At 30.8% G+C, this 14,934-nt stretch overlaps 3 protein-coding genes across 3 annotated transcripts; 1 reads left to right on the forward strand and 2 right to left on the reverse strand.

The window, feature by feature from the left end:
- Nucleotides 1–183: 183 nt before the first annotated feature.
- Nucleotides 184–1,716, forward strand: cubi_03419 (epsin like ENTH VHS domain-containing protein; the record flags this gene model as incomplete). Its single annotated transcript, XM_029020432.1, has 1 exon — nucleotides 184–1,716. One exon carries the CDS (start codon nucleotides 184–186, stop codon nucleotides 1,714–1,716), a length of 1,533 nt encoding a protein of 510 aa, XP_028874876.1.
- Nucleotides 1,717–1,795: 79 nt separating this feature from the next.
- On the reverse strand, nucleotides 1,796–3,460 carry cubi_03420 (mannose-6-phosphate isomerase; the record flags this gene model as incomplete). Its single annotated transcript, XM_029020433.1, has 1 exon — nucleotides 1,796–3,460. The coding sequence occupies one exon, from the start codon at nucleotides 3,458–3,460 to the stop codon at nucleotides 1,796–1,798; it is 1,665 nt and encodes a 554-aa protein (XP_028874877.1).
- Nucleotides 3,461–3,827: 367 nt separating this feature from the next.
- Nucleotides 3,828–14,042, reverse strand: cubi_03421 (uncharacterized protein; the record flags this gene model as incomplete). The annotated part of the gene is made up of 1 exon (XM_029020434.1): nucleotides 3,828–14,042. One exon carries the CDS (start codon nucleotides 14,040–14,042, stop codon nucleotides 3,828–3,830), a length of 10,215 nt encoding a protein of 3,404 aa, XP_028874878.1.
- Nucleotides 14,043–14,934: the final 892 nt, after the last annotated feature.

Raw genomic sequence — 14,934 nt, forward strand, 5'->3', positions numbered from 1 at the left:
AATGGAAGAAGTAAGCAGTAAAAAGTAGAGGAAAATTATATAATATATAAATATATATATGTATACATATTATATATACAGATAGGTATATATGTGTTTATTATATATATTATATATATAATATATATACATATATGTGGTAAAAGGTACTTGAATAGTATAGATCAAAGATACAACAGCAAGATGGAGTTAAATGATGTGGGACGCTTATTAATGTCAATGACCAAGAAGGTGAAAAAAACTGCATCTCAAATAGTTCATCCTTTAACACAATTGGAGAAATGGTTGAAAGAGGCAACATCTAATACAAATTGGGGATGCTCCTCGACAATTATGAATGAAATAGCACGTAGTATGACAGATTATCACGACTATGTGGTAGTACAAAAATGCATAGGAGAATGTTTAAGTGAAAAGCCTACAAAGTGGAGAAAAATCTTTAAGACTTTGGTTTTAGTGGAGTACTTACTGAAGAATGGTATAGATCGTTTTGTTGATGATTTTAAAGAGTACATGTATAAAGTACGTCATTTACAGGACTTTTGTTATACAGAAGAAGGTAAAGATAAAGGGGTAGGTATAAGGGAAAAGTCAAAATATATATTGAATTTAATGAATGATCCAGTACTTTTGAAGACTGAGAGAAAGAAAGCAAAGGATAATCGCGGTAAATATATTGGAATTAATGGAAAGACTGGGATTATTGGAACAGGGGGAAGAGTAGGAGGAGGAGGAGGAGGAGGAGGTTTGATTAGTAATATTAGTTCTAACAGTGCAAGATTCAATAATTCATCAATTTCATCATTATCTTCAGTTACAACAAGTGTATATGGAAGCAAAATGGAAGAATTATATGATCCTTATTGTATGAATTACTCTGGCCGTGATGGTACAAAGGATAAGGATTATTCACCTTCACAATGTGGATTTAATATAAGGGATGGCTTAGATGTGGTTAAAAATGCTGGAATTTCCTGCAGAGAAACTACAAGCTTTTCAGATACTTCTTTGAAGCTTCCCGGTCCACCATCTTACTCAGTAGGTACTTACAGAGGATCTGGAGTAAAAAGGACCCCAATAGGAGGAGGAATAAGGAGGATTGAGGTTACAAGGGAAGTAGCAAGAACAGGAGCATTATCTGGAGTATCAGGAGCGAATTATGGAGCAATAGGGATTCCTGATGAGTCAATATTAAATGCAGCTCAAAAATTGGCTAAGGATGGTGTAGGAGAAGGAAATATGTTTATTGTGGAGAATGAGGGAAAGGGTGGAGATGAGGAGGAGCAAGAACTGGACGATTTGCAATTGTCAGATTGGAGTACTTTTGTAGCAGCAGAAAGTGTAAAGGAAGAGACTGAGGAAATCTCCCAGACACAATTTAAAGATCAGAAGAATATTACCAACAATAAGGGTGATGAAAGACCTTCATTGAATCCATTTGAGTCTAAAAACTTTGTAACTGGACCACATTTGGAGGATATTGAGAGAAGGAAGAAGATTATAAACGAATCAATTGGAGATTTGTTGGACTTTGGCTCATGGAATGGAGGAACTGGAAATGGAGATAGAGCCAGTTTTAATAAAACACCAATAAATGAGGAGTATAATAGCTATAACGACAGAATGCAGTACAATGATTATAGTAACTTTCAACAACAGGAGAATAATGGGATTACTACTGGAAACAACAATCTACACATACCATATGGGTTTTAAGTATTATTGTACTATTAACAACAGGAGGGAGAATTTAGATATTTGTCGTAGAAGCATAAGCATTAATTATTGTTGGTGACTATAATGAGCTTAATGGTGGAGGAAGAGTTACTAGAGCAAATTTGACATCATCCTTTGACTCTGAAGACTTTTCATCATAGGAAAGTGGGTGGAAGTAAATTTCAGTGTTAAAATTGACAAAAATTGCTTTCCCTTGAAAAACTTTTGAAAGTGAATGATTATTTGTTCTTTCTTTACCAAAAGATATTGTACAATTTCCACTTAAACACAATAGGAGGGAGTAAGGAGATGTGGTTGGGGTTGAAAATGCTATAGAATTTGAGCTTTGGAAGTCTAAAGAAAGGATTTGAACATGGTACTCCTTTATAGAATCCACAAAGTAGTCAATTATGAACGGAAGATCTCTTCCTCCAAGTATAGGAAGTGAAGAAAAGGCAATATGGTTAAGAATTAACTTGGAGTTGTTGGACTGAAAGTTAACAGCTTTAATCAAATTGGGAATATCTTTAAGTTTTGGAGTGAGTCCACATCTAATAACGTTGTCTGAGTTAGCCATACATTCAAGGCATTCTCCTGATATGTATGAATGAATGGTACCAGCACCAATAAAAATAGCGTCTCCAGGATTAAGTTTGTAGTAATTAAGTAAAAGAGGGCTTATAATTCCAATATCTAAAGGAAAATGATAGTGGAGTCTTAGAATAAGGCTTTCTATAGAGGCCACTGTGGTAGTGTTAGTATTACTATTAGAGGACAAATGGCTTTTGTTTTTTGTAAGCCTAGCAACGAGACGGCTAAGAGCATCATTTATAGTTTCAGGCTTAGAATTGAGCATATTTATAAATAATTCTTTTTTAATAGTGAATAAAGGATCTTGATTTTGATCGGTACTAGGTAACTTGTCTCCATTATAGCTATTAATAGTTTCAAAGATGAATTCTAATGATATTCCAAAAATAGGGAGAATTTCTGGAAAACCTTCAAGGAGGGAAAGAATCTCAAGAGTATCTTTAAATCCACATAAAGTCTCAAATTCACTAAGAGCTATAGCAATCTCAGGCTTGTGGTTGTCATCAGAATAAATAGAAGGGAAACTTGAGTGAAGTTCTTTGGCGAGAGTCTTATCAGGATGGACCTGCAAAGAAAGTGGTTTAGAAATGGACAAAATCTTCAATAAAAAGGGAATTTTATTGTGATGAGTACTTTTACCAGTATAAGTAGTAACACTGGTAGGATTAATAGTAAGATCAAGAGAATTAGGATTTTGGTTTTTCTGATTATACTCTGAAACAAAAGATGAATTCTTTCTTGAAAATATGGAGGATATTATATCATCCAAAGTCATATTCTCAAGAATATTACCATTAAAAGAAACTTTACTTGGACTTGAGATGTGAGATCCGTACCAAAGCTCTGCGTATGGTTGTTCATGATCTTCTTGTTGATTAGCTTCTAATAATCCTATTTTTTTATCCACTGAAAAAGTCTCCTTTTTCTTTGTTTCAGTGATCTCCTTTGATCCAAATTCACTAGAATTGGATGTATTTCCGTTTTCTCTACTCAAAGTTGAAGAGAAATGATTTAACTCCAATAATTTAATTTCATGCAGATTTCTGTAAAAAACCTTAGTCAAAGCATTTTCCTCCTTTTTCCCCCACTCATATTTCTTCACAATTGGAATAATCTCTACAAAATCAATTTCCTCAACTGAAAAATTATCCATTCTTTTTCTCTCTATTATTCAATAATTCTTTTTTTGAATGAATTATCCAAACGGGTACCGGGAAAAAGACGAGAAACAACTACATGCAATTTTTTTTGCTACTAGTAAGCTTAGTCTCATTTTAGGCGGGTTAAACAATATAATTATCATAGAAAAAAAAAGTTTTAGTACCGGTGTTAAAGTTATTGAGTGTGGGCGTGATTTGCGCGCCAGAAATATATATGAAGAAAAGATTCAAAGAAAATGAGTATTTAAAAAGGATTAAATAGGGTAATATGTGTTTTTTGATGTTTAAGGTTAGAGGAATATAAATACTAAGATTTGAATATGTTATTTTTATAGGAAAAAAAAAATCTGTTATTTTAAGTTAATTGTTAACTTTGGATAAAACTCTTTTAGAGTACTCTTTAATGAAATTAGCTTTTTGTTGGTTTAAATGAGATGGATAAATTTTTTCAATAACATTAATAATTTCAGAAATAATTAATTCGAACTGAGAACTTTCTTCATCGTAGATGTAATTGTCATTATTCTGATCTTGATTTTTGTTATCTCTTAAATGAATAATTAACTTAATTAATGAAATCAAGAATTGCTCAGCTTTGAGTTTAATAGCAGGAAATTTTGAGCTTAGTGATTGTATAGAAGGAAGTGATATAATTGAGAAAAGGATATCTTGAGATGTAATACGGCCAGAAGTTTCATATTTGAAGTCAATATCAGATTGTTGAATATAATTACCAAAGGAATAGCAAGTCAAATTGGAATAAATTTCTTGTTGGAATAATTCTCTGGAAGCTTCAGATACCATAATTGTTTCACAAATCCTTTGAATCTCAAGAATCATGTGAATATCTGAGAAATTTGGGAACATAGTTAATACATTTTTTTCAAACATTGGAGGAAGGATTTGAAGTATTATTGAAGCAGAAAAAATATCGTTATTTGAAACTGCTATTTTGGTCAAATTAAACAATAAATTCAAAGATAACTTTCTTAATTGAGAATAACCAGAAGTACCTTGATCTTTGTAATAATCACTTACTAAAGATTTGTACAATATTACCACAATCTTCTTATAAATCCACCAACTCTGACTATTCAGAATTTCATTTGGAATCCTTCTTCCACCAATAATGTATTCCTTGTTTTTTATACTTAAATATCTATCAACATTTTCTTTTAATTCGTTTCCTTTTATGTTTTCATTTGGATAAATATTATTATTATTATTACTATTACTATAATCATCACCATTGTTATCACAATTAGAATCATCCTCAGATAAATTAAAAGTAATATCTTTGTCCAAATTTTTTAATGAAGAATATATCTTATTCCAACCATTGAATTCACAACAACTATTAAAAATATTGAGAATATTTTTGTCTTGATTAAGTTGTGATCCACTCTGATTTTCTATTAATAAAGGAAGGAGAATATCCTTAATTTCTTCCTCTTGACAATAATTCATCAAAATAGACGAAAGAATTTGTCCAGAAATATCTTTAATTACTAAATCTTTTGATTCTTCCATATAAAATAGAGCCATTCCTATTAACTTATTTCTAAGTACTTCAGAAATTACTGGTTTTGTTCGATTATCCTCTAATTTATCATTTGTAAGTAGTGAAAGATTAATAGATGATAATAAAGCATTCATAGATTCTCCTGATTGGCTTTGTTTGCTTGCTAATGAGCATAAATCACTTAAAAGTACTTCAGCTCTATTTCCAAGTAATTTGGATAAGAATCCAATTCCATGACTACATTGCTTTCTTACATTCTCATTTGGATCCAATAAGAATTTTACCAAAATTGTTTGAATTTGTGGTAATAATGGACGTAACTGTAATCCACAAGACTCTAAAAATATGACTAAATTACTTAACAAAGCTCCTCTTACCAAAGATGAAGTTGTTCTATCTGAAATGGATCTAATTAATGGTCCCACCAGTTTGACTGTTATTGGTCTTAAGCATTCATTATTTGTTAATTGAATTACTTCACGAAGGCCAATAGCACATTCTTCTTTTGAATCAGGAGATCCCTGTGATATTCCTTGAATGTATATAGCTGAGATAGAATCAATAAGTTTATTGCTAGATGTTAATAACTGATCATCTTTAGATCTAGTCAAAATTTCATCCATACTTTCATGAACTACTTTACCATCCGAAATTTTCCAACTATAACCAATCAACTTATTTTCAGTAAAATGTTTTTGATTGTCTATTGGATCATGAACTAATGCACCTATAGATTCTTTCATTACATTACATACTTGAATTATATACTTTCTTGGTACTGACACTGAGAATAAATGAAAAGCTTTAGATGTTGATATTCTTACTTGTTCTGATATATCACACATAGCCAAAGGTAATAAATACTTTATTAATATGGAAAAAGATGTATCATATATTGGACTTGAAGGGAATAATGACAAAGTTAAGAAGTCTATTGCTTTAATTCTTATTGATGTTTCCTTTTCTTTAAATAATTCATTAAAATCTTTAATCTTCAAATTTTCGATTTGGTATCTTCCAGAAATACTTAAATTAGTGCTTGGAGTGTTTTCACGTATAATATCCAATAATATTGTAGCAAAAGTTTCCATACTCTGACCCTCTAATGATTGAACAATACTCATCATTGCTTCTTTTGAAGAATTTCTAACCAAATCATCATATTTACCATCAAAATCTATACTAGTTTCTATTAATTTTGGAATAATTTCAAATAATGAAGATCTTAATCTATTTTGAGATGGTATCTTTGACATGGATTTAATTATTCTAATCTTATTAATTGTCATTGGGTCAGAAATAACTCTTGGAAGAATATTAGAAATTATTCCAGAATGTGATAATTGAATAATCAACTCTATAGTTGAGATCTTTGGATCATCTTCATCTTGATCTTTCTTATTATTATCTCTTAAATTGTCGTTTGTTAGTATTTCATCCATTAACCAATTGATAATTGAAAACAGAATTTCTGTATTTTCTGCTACAAATATATCTAAACACTCAACTGAATATGTTCTTACTGTTAGATCTTGGTCACACAAACCTTTTTTAATAATGGGTAAAAATGATGATATTAAGCCTTTTAAATCACTTTTTTTTATTGTCTTTAAAATCTCCAGAACACCAATACAGGATCCAATCCTTACTGATCTATTTGGCAATACATTTTCTGCAGTATTGTGAACTCCTTCTGCAGAATTTGAATTTAAAGAAATAGTACCATCTTCATTTAATGAACCTCCCAAATTCTGATAGAATATTGGTAATAACTTATTGTATAATGCACTTCCAAACTTATCAAGTAAATCCTTCAAACTTTGAACTGCAATATAGTGTATATTTCCAGTGCTAGATATGGATAAAGCATTAATTATCCTTCTTATTAGAATTGTCAATATATCTTTTAGTGTTTGTGGAGTATTTTGTACCAAAGATTTCCATAAATTCGTTGCACTATTTTTAACGGATGTATTTTCATCACTTCTAGCCATATATATTGCTGCTAATATATAAGATCTTCTTTGCATTGAAAATCCTGCATCGCCTAATGCTGATGAATTGGTACTTAAAGAACGTCCAGTAGAGTCTAACTGGCCTTTAATTAGTCTATTCAATAAAGTACCCAATAGTGAACAGCTGCTTAATCTGACTCTCCAACTGTCGTTACCCAATCCTTCCTCTAGTGGTTGCAAAATATAAGCTGCATGATCACCTCCGAATTGAACTACTAAGGCTTTACAGGCCTTAAGAGCCACTTCTCTCACAGAATCAGATTCATCTCCTAATTTAGAGAGTAGAACTGGAAGAATTTTTGGCATTAATGGGCCCAATTCATCGCCAAAAGATTGAGGTAGATATACAAACAAACCTATATAACCTTCCCTAACGCTTGCTGCTGCTGCCACTGAGGTTGAAACAGATTCCACAGCTGAATCAGATGACAAAGCATCATCTTGGTTTTCCTGGTTTTTAAGGTGTTCCTGAGCTTCATTAGATGGAGATAAATTAGTATCCACATTTTTCTGGATTTGAGAAATAATAAAAGGAAGAATTTTGCTAAACTTTTCAATACCAAAAGCGGATAATACCTCAGCCAAAGAAGCAGATACTCCACTTTTTAAAGTCTGTCCAACCTCCATTGATAAAGTTTTGAATAGCCAACTTAATAAAGAAGACGCTTTTTCTTGACCAGTAACACTTACTAGTGCCTTGCATAACTTTGCTGTTAATAATCTTATTTCAGGTATCGGATCAGTTAATGTATTGTGTATTGAATTCTCTATTAAAGGTAAGAAAGGATCAACATCAGTTTTGTCAGCCAATAATAAAAGTAAGGAAGTTAATATCTGTATTGCATCCTTTTTTAATTCTGTTCCTCCTCTTTCCTGTATAGTTTTAAGTAAAACTGGGAATATCAAAGATAAAGTTGTAATATCAATTGCATGAACAAAAGTTACAGATTTTAAAGATAATAATGCTTTTTTAAAATTCAATTCTGTTGGATCTATTAAAGAAGTTATCAAATCCTGAGATATAAAGTTCACTTCTGGGTTCTTTATCAAGGAAGCCATTTTAAAAAGAGTCTCTCTTGCTGCATCTGATACTTTTGGATGAGAATCTGAAGTTGTCTGGTAAATTGTCTGTATTGCTTTTGGTAAATAGGAAGATAATTGGTGTGGAGAATTTAATGCCATAATCCCCAGTAACTGAAGGCTTGTTAATTTAATTCTCCATTGTTTTTCTTCAATACCTTCAGTTATTATTGGTAAAATTAGCCTTGCTCCATATCTTGAAAGGTTCTTAATGATGATTTCTGCAGACTTTTCAGAATAAAAACGAATCCTTTGATCGTTTCCTGAAAATAAATGCATTATAGATTTTAAGAATTGTATTGTATATGGTTCAATAATGTATTCTAAATATAAGCTTATTGATCCAATACAAAGCAGCAATCCTTCCAAACTATTCATTTCACTACTCTTCTGGCCATCTTGGAATTTCAATGCACTTTCCATTGCTTCTAAAATACCAAAATCTCGTAATCTTCTTACCGATATACCTTTACTTAATGAGCCAAATATATGTGCTGCTCCAATTCGTTCTCCAGGGTTTTCAGAATATAAAGCTTTGCATATAGAAATACTATAAAGCTCATAAACTGATAACCTTTCCCCTTTAAATGAGTCTTCAGAATCTATATTATATTCTAAATACTTATTCTTATCCAAATCTTCAAATCTGGAAATCCTCAATTCTTGTTCATTTTCTTGGCTACTGTAAAGCATCTTAAACAATCTTGGAAGAATTCTAGAATATTCTTGAGGGATATCAGTAAGTACTGGAAGTTGTAATTTAGAATTCGAATCTAATACAACATTTTTAATATTCTTTCTTACTAGTGATCCACTAAGTAACTCATTCATTATTTTACATGTAACCTTGTAAACTACTGGGTCAGAAGGAGAGCAGCATGATGCTATACTGCCAATAGCAAATGCCAAGCAATTATGAAACTCTTTTGGATTAATTCTTGGTTTATATTGAGATGATAAGTCTCTTAATATAATCAATATATTAGATGAAAGATACTGAACATCTTCTCTAGAAGATAGAGATACAAAAAAGTCAATAACAACTTTTTGTAAGTCCTCTTTACTGCTTAAATCATATCCTTGTATCTTAATCTTCTCTGGTGAGTCTTGTTTATTACCAAAGTTACCTACCAAATTTTTCACTGTCTTCTTTTCCTTACTCTTCATATTTTCATTGGCTTCTTCTGATAATGACCTTTCTTCTTCAGAAATGTAATCCTCAAAAACAACAGAATCAACCACTTGAGTAAGAATAAAACGAATGGATATATCTATAAAGGAGGAATCAGGCCCATCCAACTTTACAACAAGATCAGATAATATCAAAACTAATCCCTTCAAAGCATGTCTTGCCTGAATTCTTGATACAATCTTTACTAAATCATTATCAATCAAATTTGGCATTATTGATTCGAAATGTCGTATTGTACTCGGTACCATGCCTGAAATTAATGATCTCGTCAAAGTATTTGGCCAATCTTTGCTTGAAAAGATTTTCCTCTTTTCAAAATTATTAAATACTTTCTTTGAACTCTCTATAACTTTTTCCACAGTCTCGGAGCAACTATTTCCAGTTGAAACTCGTAATATTGATTTTGAAAAATTTGTTTGCTGTAAAGTTGAAATAACTGGCACCATTTGAATCTCAATCAAATCATCTACCAGCCTTCTATTCTGGTCTTTCAAATTTAATCCATCTTTGCCTTTTGTTAAATCATAATACCTTTCAATTAATCCTTCTGATATGTTCGAAATTAATGATAAATCCTCTAACAAAGAGCCATTATTTGGAATACTATTAAATACCTGAATTTCTCTGGCAATGCTTAAATTCATAAAAGTAAAGTAACTTATTTCTATCTTTGAATCTTCCAAAGCTCTCTTTAATGATTCCAAAACTAACAATCTAACTTGTGGATTAGCAAAAACTAATAATGAAGATACCAAATCCACCTCAACAATATTTACTGGTCTCAGTTCTGATAACACAATCCTTAAAGGATGCAAATACTGCTCCAAATCAACCAAATCACCCAGAGCCAATACATATAAATACAACATATTAGACAACTGAATCATTGAAATCTTTAGCCCACTATGCTTCATTGAACCAGATAAATATTCTATCAATTGGCTAACTATTTGTATCTGCTTGTCTGAATTAGTTCCTCTATCTTTACAATTACTATACAATACCCTGGAAATTATATACACCAATATTGAAGCACAGCTTGAATTCTTTAAATAAACCTGTGCAGAACTCGGCCTCTTGAAATTTATAGAGTCCAAAATCTCCTGTAAACATAAATTTCTACTCTCATCACTTTGCTTTGATAAGTAATCAACCATACTCCTCCCCAACCTATTATTTTCCAATATCAGCCTTTTAAATAATCTTTCCAAAACATCCAACCCGTATTGCCTAAGTGGTTTAAACTCCAACATTTTACTACACACAGAATACAAAACCTCTGATAATTCCAAATCCATTATACTAATTGCCTCATTATCTTCTCCTGCTGTCGAAATCCAATTCATCAATACCCCTATTATCACCTCCACTTCATTCTTTATATTTGAAATGATCTTATCAACATCTCTTCTTAAATTATTCTGTTCTAACAATTTCTGCTTCAATATTTCCCCCTTTGTCAAATTATTCCCTCCACTGCTATTATTTACACCCAAATTGCTATTGCATGTGGACAAATTACTACCGGTATTGGAACTTGCATGGATTCTTGCGTTCGTGTTATTTGCATGTAAGGCGGGAGTTTTTGTTGTTTTCCCAGTTTTTGACTTATTGTCATTTTGAGACTTTCTGAGTTTAGCCAAAGCAAAAGCAGAAGTAGTCGTGGTATTTGCTGAAGCAGAAGTATTGGCTTTAATTGTACTGGGAACTGTGTTCAAGCCTAGGTTTTTTGTGTTATTATCAGACACTAAATCCTTATTTCTTGAGAGCGGAAAATCATTTGACTCTTTACTACTAACATTTATAAAGGAGTTATTCTCCAAATTTGAAAGTATTTTATCGATCCAACACGAAGAGTTGGTTAGTAAGCTGTAAATCTCAGAAAACTCACAAAATTTTTGCTCATTACTTGTGAAAGATTTTAATTTTGTTGAGATATTACTTTGTAAATCCTGGATAAATCCTTGATCAGAGCCTTGTGATCCTGTAACATTGATGTCAAACTCAAATAGTTCGTTTCGATCAGAAATTATGAAATCTCCAAACTCAGTTGGTAAGCTATTTAGGAATTCCAGAGAATTCTTGAATTGAACTTTGAGCTTTTCAATTAAACTTAAAGTTAACTTCGAATCATTTGTGAATGTAATTATGTTTAACAGGTTCATTCCGGCACTTCTAAATCCCGATGTATCATTTATTGGAAGATATGTCAAATCTTTATACAGTTCAATCAATTTCTTATTCATTGTTTCTTTGATCTCCTCGGATTTATCCCAATTTCTTACCAAATTCTTAATAATATTTTGATGTAATAAAGCATTTTTCTTATTCAAAACACCTTTAGATTCCATAATTAATACATTAGATCTTGAATACAAGAGAGGATGATAACTACAAAGTAGAAAAACCAAGTAATATGGATATCCTATGATGGAAGGATCTCTTTTTGAAAATATTTCTAAATTCCCTAAAGAAACCCAAACCTTGAATAAATCAATTCTTCGCAACATAAACTCATTGTAAATAACATCTTCTAGTTTCCCTTCTTCTTTGTTCTTATTAATTAAAGAGTTTACTGAGCTTAAAATAGTGCCAAATGCAAGAATCAAATTTTGACAGAAACTCTTTTCGTTGAAAAAAGAGCTTATTCCTGATAGATTTGACAAAGAAAACAAATTCTTTTGTTTGTTTGGACAGTCAAAATTACACAGTTTATTCATTACAGGTCTTTTTAAGCCTGGAAACATTAGGCTGGCTTGAAAAGCTTCCATATTTACTGCTGAATACCGGAAAATGGTTGAGTTTAAATCCTCCTGCTCTGGTAAAAACGATAACACTCTACTCATTTGGATCAAAAAGCTAATTAAGTAATTGGCTGATTGAATCTTATTTGGATTTGACAATGTCAAAATATAAGATTTGAGGTCCATAGATTCTTCTTGGCTTTTCTGAAAATCTATATTAAAGTTTAAATTCGAATTTTCATTGAACAATATTTCCATTAAAACCAGTAGAATGTTAACTTCAAAATTGTTAATGTTATAAGGAAAGAAACCATAGTTACCATTTAAGAAGGTTTCCAACTTGACGAATAATACAGGAGATGTCTTTATATTGGGAACAATTCCCAAGCTCTTAAAAATGTTAGTTTCCCCTAAAATATCCTTTATTGAAATGATTTGACCTAAAACTATCATGGAAAGCCTCTTAGTATTAATAGTTTTATTTAAAGTCGATCCAAAGATCCCAGAGATATTACTATTGGAAATTATAATTTGTTCTACTTTAGACTTATCAAATAAATCAGTATCCTTGGTAATTCCAAGCTCCTTAAGTAATATAATAGAGTTAGTAAATGATGATATGATTAAAAGTTTGCAAGTTTCATTAATGGATGGATCTTTAATCAGAGACTGAACTTTTCCAAAGAACTTTTCTGAAAAAGGATGGTTTTTAGATCCATTTAATAATACATATGATAAAGAACAAATATGCACAGTTAAAGATTTGAAATGATCTGATGACTGGCTAGATATCATTGGAAGCTTAATGTCAATTAATGACAATAATAGATCTTGAGTTTTGTTGTCAAGATTATAATTAACAGGGTTACCTTCTAATCTGTGTCTGGAAAGACTTTCATGAACTGATCCAACTATTAAAAGTAATGAAACTTTGCTTTGATCAGTAGTTTTACTTGATGAAATAGCTATTATTGTCTCCTCAAGCCACTCCTGAAGATTGAAATGGCTCGGTATAAGCTGGAAACATATATTGAGAGAATTTTGTATAATTTGAATATCTTCAGGGTTTTGATCAGCTTTGCTATTATTTGATATTATACTAACAATAGAGGTTGAAATAGTTTCCGATAATATGGAGATAATATCCTTTAGTACATCTTCCATTTGAAAATGCCCTACAATATTTGGATGAATAAAAACCTTTAATAGATTGATTTGGTTCCATGGCATAGATGAATATCTTTTTAACTGTCTCAATAAAGCACTTATAAAAGGTTTAAGTTCTTGATCATGGTTTGGAAGTGTCTTAATCATTGATCCTAAGCTATACTTATAATAGGAGTCAACATCAGAAGCAACTATGCTGGAAAAACTATTTACGATTCCCATAATTAGCTCATTTGTTAATGTCTTATCAGAATGAATGTTCTCTATGTAATATAAAACAATATCAAAGATCAATTTCTGCTGGAAATTTAGCTTTTGTGAACTATTCATTCCAAAGAGCTCCACAAGCACCCATTCTTTCCATGTGTTTGGGCTATGTAACTCAAAGAATTCTGAAAATAACATTACAATTAAGTTATACTCACGTCTTTTTAGTGAATATAAACTATTAGAATGTTTTAAATAAATAGATCTTAAAATTTCCAAAATTTGCTTCTTCGATGCTTCATGGAGTTCTCTATCCTTTAATGATAGAAATCCTTCAAGCAGCCAAAGTCCTGCTGTTAATGTGTTAAATTTACTAGATAATGATAAAAAACACTCCAAAAATACCGAGTCATCATGCTTTCTTAACCAAACACCAAATTTTCCAAGGAATTTACTCCAAATGTTTCTATATAATTTATTTTGAGTAAGGTTGGCCTGATCCCTCAAGATCTGAATTTCAGCTACTGCTTTTTTTAAGGTCTCCTCTTTTTTGTCAAGTTCAAAAATTTTAAAATCTGGGATGTTTTTTATATTCTCTCCATTTTCGAGCAAATTCTCGTTTTGGATAAAATCTGTTTCTGATTCCATCAAGAAAACATCCAAATTGGTTTTTTCCCTCTATGCTGTGCAAACTTGAAAAGCTAGTTTACTTCTACTGAGATGGGACTGATTGTGATTCAAAAATCTACTGTTTAAAGTCTCAGGTTCTCCAATTCCACCAACTGAACAGAGTCTGCTCTGTGTTTTTATTTTATTACTAAATTTATCTTAATTGTTTCTAACTTTTTTTTTATGCCCTGATACCCCTTACCCTCAAATTACTGTATTTTTTTTGACTTTTGGCGCCAAATGTCAAAAGTGAATATTATTAATAATTCTCAATATTAACTGTAGGTAAGAGATCTTTATGTGTGAAAATTGAGTGCATCCAGTAAATCTAAAACTTGATATTTCATAGCTAAAATTAAATAAATCCTTTAGCTTTTTTTACTTTTCACTCATTTTTCTTGAGAGCTTAATAATGTCATTTTTCAAAATTTATCTATCATTATATAACTTTGTGAAATTTAAACAAAGAGAACTTCGTAAGAATTTTGTTATATTTTGATTAGTTTAAAACTATTATTTGTGTTAACTAAACACTTTTTTCAAATTAGTTTGTTTATATTGAATACAGAACTATGTATTTTAGTCTAAAATATTTAGTGCATTGAGTATATTATATTAATACATCATTGGCCTATATAACTTTCATATAAATATAATAAATTGCATTCAATGTTACTTTACAAGAAATACCAATCATATTTTGGTCAAGTTCATTTTCAAGTACAATCCTTAATGAAATTTATAAAAAAAAATAAGAACAACCTCCCTCTAAGAAAATAAGGAAAAATTTAAAAAGAAAACCAAAACAGAAATCTAAGCTCTAGCTATTTTTCTCTCCACTTATCCACAGTAGCTTGCATGTTGTTCTAAT

The sequence above is a fragment of the Cryptosporidium ubiquitum genome (genome assembly GCF_001865345.1).
Source record: "Cryptosporidium ubiquitum isolate 39726 chromosome Unknown contig_3, whole genome shotgun sequence".
NCBI classification, from domain to species: Eukaryota; Apicomplexa; class Conoidasida; order Eucoccidiorida; family Cryptosporidiidae; genus Cryptosporidium; species Cryptosporidium ubiquitum.